At 41.5% G+C, this 13,800-nt stretch overlaps 1 protein-coding gene across 5 annotated transcripts in view; it reads left to right on the top strand.

Moving 5' to 3' along the window:
* GRHL2 (grainyhead like transcription factor 2) overlaps positions 1–13,800 on the top strand; it is a 66,470-nt gene that overhangs the window by 30,140 nt on the left and 22,530 nt on the right. For all 5 annotated transcript variants that reach the window (XM_021387379.1, XM_021387376.1, XM_021387378.1 and 2 more), the window contains exons 8-9: positions 431–525; positions 10,615–10,773. In XM_021387379.1, the coding sequence (XP_021243054.1) occupies positions 431–525; positions 10,615–10,773 (254 nt within the window). The remainder of the gene's footprint in view (positions 1–430; positions 526–10,614; positions 10,774–13,800) is intronic.

Consider the following 13,800-nt stretch of genomic DNA (forward strand, 5'->3'; position numbering starts at 1 on the left):
TGGGCGAGAAAGTGCACTACTGTTAGCCTGTTAGAAAGCGTCTTTAGGATTTACCATAAGGTCATTTATTTATAGCAGGCCTTAAACAATCCTTTTAAATGTTTTAATAACTTCTAGTTAATTTTGAATTCTTGTTCCTTCCCTCACCAAGATAATGAATGCACCCACTCTTTCCCACTACAATCACAGGTTCCTTTTAGAGGAAGCAGTATTTTGCAAGAACAGTAGCAAATAATGTACTCAAGTTGCAGTATATTACCTCTTTGCAATTAAGCTTATTAATAACTTGACGTAAATAATACAGTATATAGTTCTGTTGCAACAGAAAACCCAGCTGAAAAAGCAAAGGGCAGTTCTATAGTTGTACTATGAACTGTAAAAGAGAACGTTCAAAGCTTTTTTGTGAGACTTTGTTTGTTATTTCTTACAGCTGATTACAAAGAGAGTTTTAATACCATTGGGAATATTGAAGAAATCGCCTTCAACGCCGTGTCCTTTACTTGGGATGTCAATGAGGAGGCAAAGGTGAGGAAAATCCATGCAGATTATATCCCTTTATAAGTATCATCCATCCTCAGTCGCTGCTGCATTTCTCTCCTATTAAACAAGGAGAATAAGAAGGGAAGGGTAGGTGGAGGTCTCCTCAAAGCCAGTCAAACATAATCTTTCGCTGACCAGAGGGATTCTGGCCATCCAGAATAAGGGAACGTGGTTTGTCAGGATGATGTTGTGTTCAGACTTGTTTCACTGTCAAGTACAGGAAGATGTAGTTCTGAGAAAAACCTGCAGAGCTCTTGGAGCACAGTTTCTTACTTTGGCCTCGTAGTGATTTTCCATTTAAAATATACCCAGCCTGAGAAACATTAAAAGTTATTTTTCCTACTTGCAAAGTCAGTGTCAAACAAAAGATACGTTTATCCTTTCTCAAAATGATCATCTTCCTTTCTACACTTTTGACATCTCCAATAATCAATATTCTCTAAGCTGGACTGCTTGTCTTTGTGTCTGCATATTTTGATAATGTTACACAGACCGTCCTTGCAATTAGGAATGAGCATATTTTTGAGGACTGATGCATTGTGTTTTGTTTTCTTTTGTTTTTAATGGTCAAATGCCCTGCATTCAGGATTGTGACTGCTACTTGTAAACCAGACCAGCAAAGCACATTATTAAGTGCCATATAGATAAGGCATCCAAAGAGTAGCAGAGTGTTTCAGCTACGTGGACTAGTGCAGGAGAAATGAAAAGTGCAGTATGTGAACTAGTGCAGGTAATTATAAGAACAAGTTTTCCTCCAGAAAGCAAATAGCAAGGGAAAATAGGCTGTGTAAAATGAATGGGGTTATAGCAAGACTCTCAGGGACTTAGACATGACAAACTGACGATACTGTCAAGTGAACTCCTGATGCTGTTTTCATGTTTTCATGTTCATATCACTGCCTGCAGCAGTGGGGTTGGAACTTGATGATCCTAGAGGTCCCTTCCAACTCAAGCCATTCTATGATTCCATAATGCGAAGTGCCCAACATTCAAGGTATGCTAAGGATCTCTCAGATATGGAGACATCTTCATGCACAGTACCTCACTGAATTTCTAACAGACCAGTGTCATCCTTGTGAGACTGCATAAAATGCAGTGTGGTAGCACTAACACTCGCTGTCGTGACTTGCTGACTGAGGGTGCTGGGCTCTGTACTAACAGAGATTTTCATTGCCAATGTAAATTTTGTAAGAATAGAGCACTACGTAAAGAAAAGGCAATAGTTCTGAAAATTGCCTTGCTCTTTCAGAAGATAACCTTTGTAAGCAGTTGTACTCGGCCCAGTTGCTAATAATGCTGTATTTACTCACATAGTGATTACATTTTCACTGCCCTAGACACTCCCCTACTATGTGATTCCATTTCAAAATACAGAGGTACATTGTCCTATAGTCAAAACGTATGACTGTTGTGTGCAAGTGGTCATTATGCCAGCAAATGCAGCAGTTCATTTGGGATTTCCAACATGAATGACTTTCATAAGGACCTTCACAGAAGCACTAACAGGGCTAAAGCATGGCAGTGCCATCTCTTCCTCCCACCAGTGATCACCATCCCATTGCCAGGCTGGCAGTTTTTAATACATTTTCGTTTGCAGCCTCAGATTTAGCAAGAAACCACGTTGGTCTAGAATTAAGAAAGTTACATCTGCTGATGTCAGGTATTAATCTCAGCCATTTTGTTCTAATATTGCACCATTCATTCCTTCCTCGGCTGCCAAAACACTCAGAACACAGCCCTCACTATGATCACTGAAATATAACATCGGAGGATTTTAAAACAATGACTCTTATTGTTGCTGGAGTAAAAAAGCGTCAAGTAAAATTTGAGAGAGCCATTTGCATTTCTGCAGGAAATAGCGATTAAAATGCGTATTGGCTTATGCTTTTTTATTTTGAGGGGTGGTTATCAGATACTTGATCTTCTAGGTGCTTGAACTGCAAAAGTCTAGATAAAAGTAAGAGGATTCGTAACATTATTTGGTATTGGGTTATCAAGCATAAATCAGGTTGTACCAGTAAGCTTGTTGTCATCCCGCGCTGAAGAGTTTCCCCTGTATACGTGCATGTACAGGCATGTGTGCTCTTGTTGGAGACTTTAATAAAATAACCAACTGCAGTCAGTCTGGGGATTCCCATAGGATCTCCCTGCAGTGTTTGAAAGCTGTGGACTTGGAGTCACGTCACTGAAAGCAGTTTTTTCTCCAGCAATTACCTCATCCAAGAGAGTTGAAGAATTTCAAGCCCTAATTACAGACTCTCCTTTCTTAAGCATTTTGAATGATGATCTTTAAACTGGCTCCATTGTTTCTATACAGTGTTGTTTTCCCATATCACCACAATTTCCAGATTAAAGGTAACCTCACAGGCACAAAGACCTTTCTCTTCTGAGTCAGACAAAAGCGGCACAGAGCAGTTCTTTCCAGGGCCTCTGAGATGCTATGTGATGAAGCGCTCTACTGGCCCGGGAAGAAATAAAATAAATAGAGCAGGCTTTGGAACTGCACAAGGGAGCGATCTTGAAAAATCAAACAGGAGTCACAGAAGTCACCTAACCAAATATCCTCGTCTCTCCTGGGAGAACAAATCCTGTATCTGGGAAGACTTACCTCGAGCATCAGATTTCTCAGTGCTCCACCTGGAGGACAGCTGATTTAAAGCCAGATATTTTTCTCCTACATTCAAGCTGAGTTGTACCTTCCTCCTGGAAACCCCACAGGATGAGGATGACAACTAGAATTTGCCTGTTAGCAATCAGTGTGCTTAAGAGTTATAAGGCAGCATCTCAGTTCCATCTTAAGTGAAGAAATGTGTGTTTAATGAATACAGGCAGAGGTCTCTCTATTGCCTCGCTAGCATGGAGGGAACTGGGGTATTGGCTCTTTCTAGTATTACATGGTTGTTTGCTGAGGCTGTTGTTTAGAGGTTAGCGTGGGGCTTATGGTTCAGACTTGGGATATGGGGAAGTGAAGGGTCTGCAGCTGTCAGACTCTTCTTTAAGACAAAAATACTGTGCAATAAGGAAACAATGATAGGAAGTAAAGAAAACTTTTTGCATGGTCCATCTTTGTTTCACTTATATATTTACCTATGTATATAAGTACTCAGCACTTACAGGCACAGTGATTTGTTGGTTCCCTTTAGCTGAACCTAAGTGCCATGTTTGTTATTTTAAAATTAATTCTTTAAAGGAAGGTGAGGAACAAACAGCAGTTAACAAGAACTGGCTGACTAATTTCACCATCTTTTAAAAGTCTTTTTATGATATGCTAAGAGGTAGGTAGTTGCTTTGCTGTTGCTCTACTGAAGGTTTTGCTGCAGTATTTGGCTGCTTGACAAAGTTTTAGTGGAAGCTTTTGAACAGAGAGCTCAGCTTGCTTTTTGATAGACATACCTCTGCCCGCTTGCAGTTTTATTGCTGGCAGAATGTAGTTTGCAAGGAAGGTAATTAAGAAGTAGAACACTCCTAGCAAATTGAGTTATTTTTGTAGTAAATCATCCCAGCTCTTTGAGATATACCTTCTTTCTGATTAATACTTTGCTAATTTAAAATGGTTAAGATGATATAACCTTTGAAGCAATACATTATTTGTCTATTTTTATGGATGGTGCTTTTTCAACTTTTAATTCAGAGGTGTGGGTTTGGTGAACAGTCAGTGAAGAAAACTGTCACTTGAAGCTGATAAAGAATACTTTTCAGCGATAGCAAGAAATTATTGATTTGTGCAAAGACATGCAACTTGGACATGCAGTGAACAGATATGTTGGTGGATATGTTACTCATGTGGGTGCTGGAACATAGTTTTTGGTAGTTGTGTGCTGTGCAGTTGTACTGAAATATAGATCTTTAATCCAAAGCACGCTGAAGCCCCTGGGAACCCTTCCAGTTATTTAATGACTTTTGGCACAGCTTATACAGTAATAAACTGTGTTTTCAATGAGTGAGTGATTTGCAGGATTAGGTTCTTAGACATTGTGGACTGAAGTGAGCTATGATTCCAGTGAGCACAGATGTAAAATGAGGCTGATAAAACAGCACAGTCTGTAGCAGCAATTTGTATTGTGACAGTCCATATTTCTTTAACATTGGTAGGGATATGTAGGAAAAGTTTTCATTAAATCATAGAATGTCTTAGGCTGGAAGGGACCTTAAAGACCATCTAGTTCCAACCTCTACTGCTGTGGGCAGTATTACCACCCACTAGGTCAGGAGAAGGCCCCATCCAACCTGGCCTTGAATGCCTCCAGGGATGGGATATCCACAACTTCTCTGGGCAGCCTGTGCCAGGGCCTCATCACACTCCAAGTAAAGAATTTTCCCCTAACATCTAATCTAAATTTTCCCACTTTTAGTTCAAAACCATTCTCGTTGTCCTATCTCTATCAGACCATGTAAAAAAGCGGTGACTTTTAAAATCTTTTTATCTTTTTTTTATCTTCATATAAGGTCCCTTTAAGTACTGAAAGGCGACAGTGAGGTCTCCCCAGAGCCTTCTCTTCTCCCAGCTGAACAACCCCAGCTTCCTCAGCCTTCCTTCACAGGAGAGGTGCTCCAGCCCTCTGATCATCTCTGTGGGTCTCCTCTGGACCTGCTCCAACAACTCCACATCTTTCTTGTGCTGGGGGCCCCAGGCCTGGATACAGTACTGCAGGTGGGGCCTCACAAGGGCAGAGCAGAGAGGGACAGTCCCCTCCTTCCCTTGCCCTGGTGGCTACACATGGACATAAAGCTGTTGACCGTAACTCTGTGGCTGCAATCATCCAGCTAGTTCCTTATCTACTGAATAGTCAGTCCCCTTCAAATCCACCTACCTCCAATTTAGAGATAAGGATGTAGTATGGGACCATGTCAAAGGCCTTCAAAAGTCTAGGCAGATGACATCAAATGATCTTCCCTTGCCCAGCTGTGCTGTTACTCGATCATAGAAGGCTGCCAAATTGATCAGGCATGATCAACTGACGCACTGGAACAGGTTGCCCAGGGAGGTTGTGGACGCCCTGTCCCTGAAGGCATTCAAGGCCAGACTGGACGTGGCTCTGGGCAGCCTGGCCTAGTGGTTGGCAACCCTGCACTTAGCAGGGGGGTTGAGACTCGATGATCTTTGAGGTCCTTTTCAACCCAGGCCATTCTATGATTCTATGATTCTATGATCTGCCTTTGGTGAAGCCATGCTGGCTGTCTCAGATCACCTCCTTCTCTTGCCTATGCCTTACCATAGCTTCCAGGAGGATCTGTTCCATGGTCTTCCCAGGCACAGAGATGAGGCTACCAGCCTGTCGTTTCCTGGATCTTCCTTTCTACTTTCTTGAAAATGAGAGTGATGTTTCCTTTTTTCCAGTTGCTGGGGACTTTGCCTGAGAGACATGAATTTTCATGTATGATGGAGAGTGGCTTGGCAACTACATCAGCCAGTTCCTTCAGGGCTCCAGTATACATGTTGTCCAACCCCATAGATTTGTACACATTCAGTCTCATCAGATGGTCTCAAACACACTCTTCACTCACAGTGGAAGGGATTTTGCACCCCTCAGGAACAGTTTCCCAGGGGATCTAGAAGTTCACTGTTCTAAAGTTCATCATCCTGACTTTGCTCTTTGCCAGGCCCGTATTCCTTGAGATCACAAGCTCAGCCAGGGTGCGGTCGCTGCAGCCCAGAGTGCCTCCAATCTTAACCTCTTAAATGAGTTCATCTGCATTGGTGAGCACTAAGTCCATTAATGCTTATTCTCTGTTTGGTCTGTCCAATACCTGGATCAGGAAGTTATCCTCAACTGACTCCAGAAGTCTCCTGGATTGCATGCTTTCTACCATGTTGCTTTCCCAGCAGACATCCAGATGGTCGAAATAGCCCATCAAGATGGGAGCCTGTGAGCATGATGCTCCTTGTTGCTGAAGCACGAAGGCTTTGACTAGTAGAGGATAAGTTAATATTTTCTTATTCTCAAAATTCAAAGGTTGGAGAAAAAACGTATTTTATTTGGAGGAATTAGTACCAGGAATTATGTAGCATTAGACTCGGCATCTGCTTTGATAAATCATATCTGTGTGTGTAAATGTGCATATATATCTTTACTATACATATATATTCATGCATACAAACATATCTCTCTTTATGCTAAAGACAAGTTAACCTGTGCTAGCAAATAATGTTGAAATTTCACTGTAGACAAATGGTTCAGTAAGTATGCATCTGGGATTCAAGGCAAATGGCATTTTTATGTAGTTGCCGGGGTGTGGTATGGATTGAGGAAGCTTCAAAAGAGCAGTGTAAACATTTGCTAGAGACATTCATATTGAAATAAAACAAAGATCTTACCTTTGTATGGGATTTATAAGGTAACGGCTGGCAGGAGAGACTATAAAACCACAGTTTTTGTATATAGGAGGAACGATGGGATTGATGTTAGTCATTAAGGAGACAAGTCATTTAACCTCTTGTTGTTACAGTCTGGAGGGATGAACCCTTTTAAAACAGGGCTGTTAGGATTTTGCAGAGACCAATCACCCAGGCATAGCTTCTATGCACTATCAGTATTCAGTAGAGAAATTGCTTAAAGTTTCTGATTCTGTGGATAATGCTTTCTTCCCTCCTTTCTGCCCATGGCCCTTTCTGAGTTGATGGAAGCCAGAAATGTAAATAGTAATAAAAGATTTATATTAGAGATTTCGTAACTGTAGACCTTTAAAGTGTATAAACTGAGAGACCACAGCAGGAGTCACATTGGCTGGATAAAAGGGGAAATGCATTTCTGAGCCTTGCTCTGTCTTAAGGCAGGTTACTTTATTTATGTCTTATGCATCACTAATTACACTGCAGTGTTTAGCAAACAGCCAGTAATTCATATAATAACAGCTACATGTGATGGAGCACCTTCCTCAGGAGAGAGTGCGTTTTTTAGACATGCTCTATTACAAACAGAAGAGTTGTCATTATCTTAGGCCTTTTTTGAAGCTTTCTCAGGCACCAAATGTTTCTCCAAATTAGTTTTTCATTGCTAATGGCATGCCTGAGCTGGAGACTCGATGGGAGGAACTCTATCATGACTTGCTCTAATCTCAGATATGCTGACATCGTAAAAAAGACATCACTATAGTGACAACCCAAACTTGGTCCTGATAGCAAAACATTGCTAAAATCCAATTTGCGAAGGAGAAAAAAAAATGTTTCTAAATGAATTCAGGTACAGCCATAGTCACATCCATTAAGATAGTACTAAGTAAAGCATAGGCAGGGCCCTGGAGAAAAAAAAGCAGTGATTTCTACTCCTGTTAGTGTCAGTTCTACTTAACTCTATGCTCTCCAGCCACATAACCCTGCCATGCAGGAGGCCAGAGCAGGAAGGCACTTTGAGCTGCGTGCCTCCCCAGAGCTGGGATGGGCCTTCCCCTGCTCAAGGCTGCCCATGGGGCCATGTGCTGTGCTGCCTTGCTCACTGTGAGCTGGTGACAAGGGCTGCACCTGGGGGCAAGAGGAAGGCTATGTGAGGAGGCAGCAAAAATACTTCACTCAAGTAACACAACTTCTGTCATCTTTCCCTTCCCTCTGCACCCTCCCTCCCCTTTCCAAACCCTCACTCGGTGTCATGCACTAAAGGAAGGCTAGTGGATTGTGCCAAGAGAGAAAATTTTTCCAACAGTAAATGATATGTGTTAATTCAAATCCATCTGTCTTTCCGTGAGGCACTAGTGGTATGACAGAAAGTAGTGTACTCTTCGTGCACGTGTACCTACAGTGATCATCACTCCTCAGAGAGCTCCTGATATATTGTGGTGTCAGGACGAGGATATTGAATCTCACAGCACCAATCTATTATTCATTATGAGTAATCCACTATATGAGGACTCTCAAAGCCATGAAGTCTGCCTTGCCCCGTAGCTCCTACTGCGCTCTGTATGCCTGGAGGCAGTGGGAGAGGTGACACGCAGAGGATGTGGTTGGTGAAGGTGGGACAAGGCCTTTCTTTGCTTTTTGACCGAGTGTGCAGCAGGGGTGGTGGATGCAAAGCCTGTCTGTCCCCTCACACTTCAATGTACGGTTAGGAAAATCCCTCTGTAGAAGTATATGCTAAAGCACAGCGGGGCCGGATTGTTTCGTGCCAGACCTCATTCCAGTGCTCAGTGTTCACGCACATTTTAAAGCACTGCCTTGACGCTGTAAAGGAGTCTTAAGGCAAATGAAAATTCAGGCCATCATATTTCAAAGGCATATGCACCCATATCCACACTTACCTTTGGATCTGGAGGAGACCAAGTTGTAATTTGAAACAGAAAGAACGCTATCAGTTTCAAAATCAGAGTTTCACCTAGGGCCCTTCCCCACCTCCCTCCTCTCCCCACAGTTAAAGTTCAACTATTTCATTTGTAAATGCAGCTCTGCGATACCATCTGAAGCAGAAATGCAGAGGTGCTATTAGCTCAGTCAGGCAAACAAGCTGCTCTGGCTCCATCGTAAAAACATGCCTGTAATGTACCTTCTGCCATTAGGGTAAAGTATCCTCCAGAGGCCTTTATTCTGAGCTTGCCTTTCTTTTGGAGATGTTTGCATTCTGTTCATTCGTTTTGGGTTTTTGCCTTGTTTATAGTCGATGGTGAAGACTTCCTTCATTCTTGAGTCCACCCAGACCCCAAGGGCCTTTGGCCTCACCTCTGCCTGGCAAGGTGTGCATTGGTGGTGTCTGGGAGCCCTTCTCACCGTGCTCATCCTGCTGGAGCAGCTGCACATTGACGTGGCTCGGAGAATGCACAGGGGCAGTTTTTTCTGTTGTTTTTCTTACTTCCCAGTGCTTGGTTTTGTGTGTGTGTGTTTTTTTTGTTTTTTTTTTTTAAACTAAGCACAAGTAGAAAGTAGAATCATGTTAACACACAACTGGTAAAAATTCCTATGTAAAGCACAAATTCCTCCCTGGGAAGAACAATTGCTTTTTTAACACAGTTTCATCTCTCATATTTCATGCACACTGCCCTGACTGAAAGATCCTAGTGGTAACGCAGATCACAGTAGCAGCTTTCTTTACACCAAAATAGGCTTGGTGGTGGGAGACCCTTCTGCCAGGTTCTGTATGAACATAAGGCAGAAGAGATAGTCCTTACCCCACTGTATTTTAGCAAGCAGGAGATAACTACTGGTTATCTGCAGATGTAAGTATGGTAGTAGGAAAGCACGAGACAGATTTCTGAAGAACAGACAGGCAGGGGTTGCCACGGATTGAAAGCATTGTCAGGTTTCATAGATGCTTCGTGGAAGTGGTGGGCTTCTGAGAAGAGGTAGGAAGTAGCGTTAGAAATGCTTGAGAAGCTGTTTACCAGTTGACAGACAAGAAGAGATGCTTTTTGGACATTGAAGAGAGACTGTGAAGGACGCTTGGAGAGAAGATTATGGCTGTCTATTAATGGGATGGAAGAAGGAGTACTGGTGTTAAGAGCATTTAGAGCATTTGTGAAAAACTGTAGGATTTTTGCTCAGCCACACTGAGTGCGAGTTGTGAGATGTCAGAAGAACAAAGATGTCAGACCCAAAGATGGCTGGAAAGGACAATACAAGGTTATCTCACTGTGTCTGTGTTAACAAGTAGTACAAACATACAGAGCAGGTTTGTAGGGTGGAACAAGTCAGGGCTAAAGACCTGACATCCACGTGAGACATATTTTAGGAAGTTTTATCTCAGATTATCTTTAGTCAGTTCCCACAAACGGAGCAGCCATTAGCAGCTGCAGCATCTGGGGTGTGCTCCTGGGTCACATCTGCTCTGACTCTTCCCAAAAGAATCCAGTTTATGCACTCCAGCTCTTTGAACCAAGGGATGGTAAGTTGGGACAATCAAGTGATTCACCTCAGATGGGAACTGAACCAAACTAAAGCACTGATACATGCCTTAAAACTCTTCTCTTTCTCAACGTGGGAGCATCTTTGTTGGATTTAGGACAGAAGTGGGAAATGAATAAATATGTGAGTTGTCAGAATGGAGATACTGGCTGAATTAAACATTTTTGGTGGGAGATCTGCTCTTCCCCATTTGTTTCCAGAAGTTTAGTAGTTGTTTGCACCCCATTTAAAGTAATCTCTCTGTCACACAGATTTTCATCACAGTGAATTGCTTGAGCACAGACTTCTCCTCTCAAAAAGGAGTAAAGGGGCTTCCTTTGATGATTCAGATAGATACGTACAGCTACAACAACCGCAGCAATAAACCCATCCACCGAGCCTACTGCCAGATCAAGGTTTTTTGTGACAAGGTAAGTGGAAAGCACAATTACCATGGATAAAGGAGGCACCTCGTTTGACAGTTTGTTGTTATTGCAGTCTTTTAGACCTAATAAAAAGTTCTTCTCCCCAGTGAATTATGTTTCGTGGTAGAATTTGGACCAACTGTATCATGAATCGAGGAGGTTTTCACCCAATTATTTTACTGCTTTGCAGCCTCTTTGGCCCTGATTCTTCAGCTTATGAGCAATAGTTGGACTGTGCAGGGACAGCATGCTATAGGCCATGGCACAGGAAGATCAAAATAATCACAGAATGCACAAAGGTGCATCTCTGCTTGAAAGGTTGGCACTGACCATAGGCTTATACAAGTGCCATTCTGATGGTGTTATCCCTTCTACTTCTAACAGTCAGGACATGTAATGTGTAAACTTTGTGGAAAGGTCTGTGATCATGTTTTTTTTCAATAAAGGTCTGCTAATTTGTCTTTAATGATACATTAGAAAGTCCCAGTGGTGCAGCTGATGGTTTCTTTACTGCTTGATTACAAACAGTTATTCAGTGAGCTTGAATGAAACTTTTTATTGCTAGAATTTTCGTATTAAAAATCAACTGCAAAAAATATGTTAAACATTCCCATTTTGTGTTTCAGTATCTTTTGGTTCTTGCTCATTTCTTTTGCATTATTTATTCCTTTACAGTGGTTTTCCTCATTCCTGTGTAGGGATTGGTAAAATTTGGTGGGATACTTTTCATTATCAAAACATAGATCACATTTTAATGAGTCTGACAATGTCATGGTCAGCTCTTTATATCACCAGATCGAAACAGTTGCTCAGAAATGTTTTCTCTATGATGACGATTCTTAAATGGATAGCATGACTACGTTTCATTTGTGTTTAACACCTGGCATCCCTGCTGGGAATGATCTTCCAGGCAGGGTCAATGCCTGGATTCTCGTTAAGGTTCAGGGATTCAGAAGCTTGCATCCATTTATGTGACTTGGAAATTTATCCAAATTAGTCTTCCTATCTTACAGATGGGAACAGAACGGCAAAAGGCCTTGCCCCTGGCAATGCGTAGCATTAACTTTATAATGGAAAGGGCAGGAGTTCAGCTGTTCCAGGTCCCTGCTACTGCTCCTTCCCCTTTTTCAGTTAGTTCTGTTCTTGCTGTCTTGACAACGGGATCTTGAGGGCTAATTGGTCAGTTGTATTACTGGAGTAAAAAATTTGAAAGTAATGCATGTAAATGTATGCACCAAGGTCTCCTTGCAGTCAAAGTGTTACGCTTTTAATTATAACTTTGAATGTCAAATATTTAGAGATTTGAAGCTACAGCTGGATATTAAAAGCTCTGTAAATATCAAAGTAGCAAGTCATCTACCTGTTTTTGAAAAGCAGTTAGAAAAAATTGAATTATTAAAAAAAAGGAAGGAAATTCAGAGCACAAACTCATCAAGGGTGACCCGCAGACACAACTGGTGGAGATTTTGAATAATACATGTTCATTGCATCTATTGGCTTAATTGGTGCTTCAAACATCCAGATGAGGAAGCAGGAAATTAATGTTAGGACTTCTAATCAAAACTGTCTCAAAGTAGAAGAAGAGATCACAGGGGTAGTTAAAGCATTATGCATATCAAAACTGTATTGAAACTGGGAACTGGAGGGCTCAAGGGTATTGATAATGAGATGTATATCTATATAAAATAAATGTATACACGCTTACACACACACAATGCTTTTTAACTTAATGCAGGGCTGAAAATGAATTAAATGAAGAAACATGAATGAAAATTATCTAGGTCAATTCACATGACAGCTTGTGTTCATTGGCACTTGGAAAGAGGCTGAGGCCCAGTTCTCCTCTCACCTTACACTGGTCTATCTTTACTGACATCAGTTTGTCATTGTGCTTTTGTGAGTCAATAAATGGTTGGAGAATGAAAACTCAAGTGCCAGCTCAGCACGGTGATTGCACTCCTGTCCGCATGGGAACCATCCTGTGTTTCTCACTACTGCACATTGCACTCAGGAGAAGACAGCTGGTGGGGCTGGACACGGCTGTCTTTTCCAAGGTGCCAGAATATATCCTGGCACTTGTTGAGGCGGTGCTGGGTGGAGGGTCGCTCTTCCAGGTCTGTTACTCGCCCTCTAGTGACAATGACAGGACTTAGTGCCTGCTTGGTAAAGGCAATGGAGCAAAGACAATTTTTTGCCTAACTGTTTGTCATGATTAATTAGAAAAACATTATGGAACCATTGTAAATAGCAGCAAACATATAATCATTTGATACATTTTAAAAGTCTGAATCGCATCTTTATTCCCCAATCTGACAACCGCAAAGAGAAGCTGATAAGAAAACTGCCTGATATATTAAAATTATCTGGATTAGGGGAACTGCACAGTAAATTCCTCCCACTGAAGTGCTGAAATGTATCTGATTTTGAAACACAGAAGAAAAAATATTCCTGTTCCTGACAGTGTTTTTATAAATGGTCTATCTGCAGCTGTGGTGCCTCTTTAGGAGCAGTAGATGTGTTTCTGTATTATCCTAGTTAAATCACAGGTAAATGCATCTAGGTTTTAAGGAAAACATTTGCTGATAAACTACATCCTTCAGCTGAAATGTAGCATACATGTTGTGGAAAGAGTATCTCTGAAGAAATAAAACTACATCTAGCTAACTAGCACATATTTTATGTATATTAGTATTCACTTGAGCACTTACTGAAATTTAGTATTCTTTTACATTTAAACTAGAAAGCAACACAGATCCAGTGTATTCTTTGTGTAACATAAATGTACGCAGATAAGGGCTGCAAAGTTTGTAATCATTTGTTTGTTCCCTATTCATTCTCCAGTCTTCTTTTCCGTGCGTATTTTCTAGCAGACGGTCTTGAAAGCAGCTGCTACAATGCACATCTTGTTTTCTCAGTGCTAATCCTCTCTGCCCTTGCAGTCTTTTTTATCATGTGCAGATCTCTTATGCTACATTAAGATAAGAGAATATAATTTTTATTCCTTAAGTATGTTGTCAAGGAAACTTGCTGCCA

This window comes from Numida meleagris, chromosome 2 (assembly GCF_002078875.1).
Source record: "Numida meleagris isolate 19003 breed g44 Domestic line chromosome 2, NumMel1.0, whole genome shotgun sequence".
NCBI lineage: Eukaryota > Metazoa > Chordata > Aves > Galliformes > Numididae > Numida > Numida meleagris.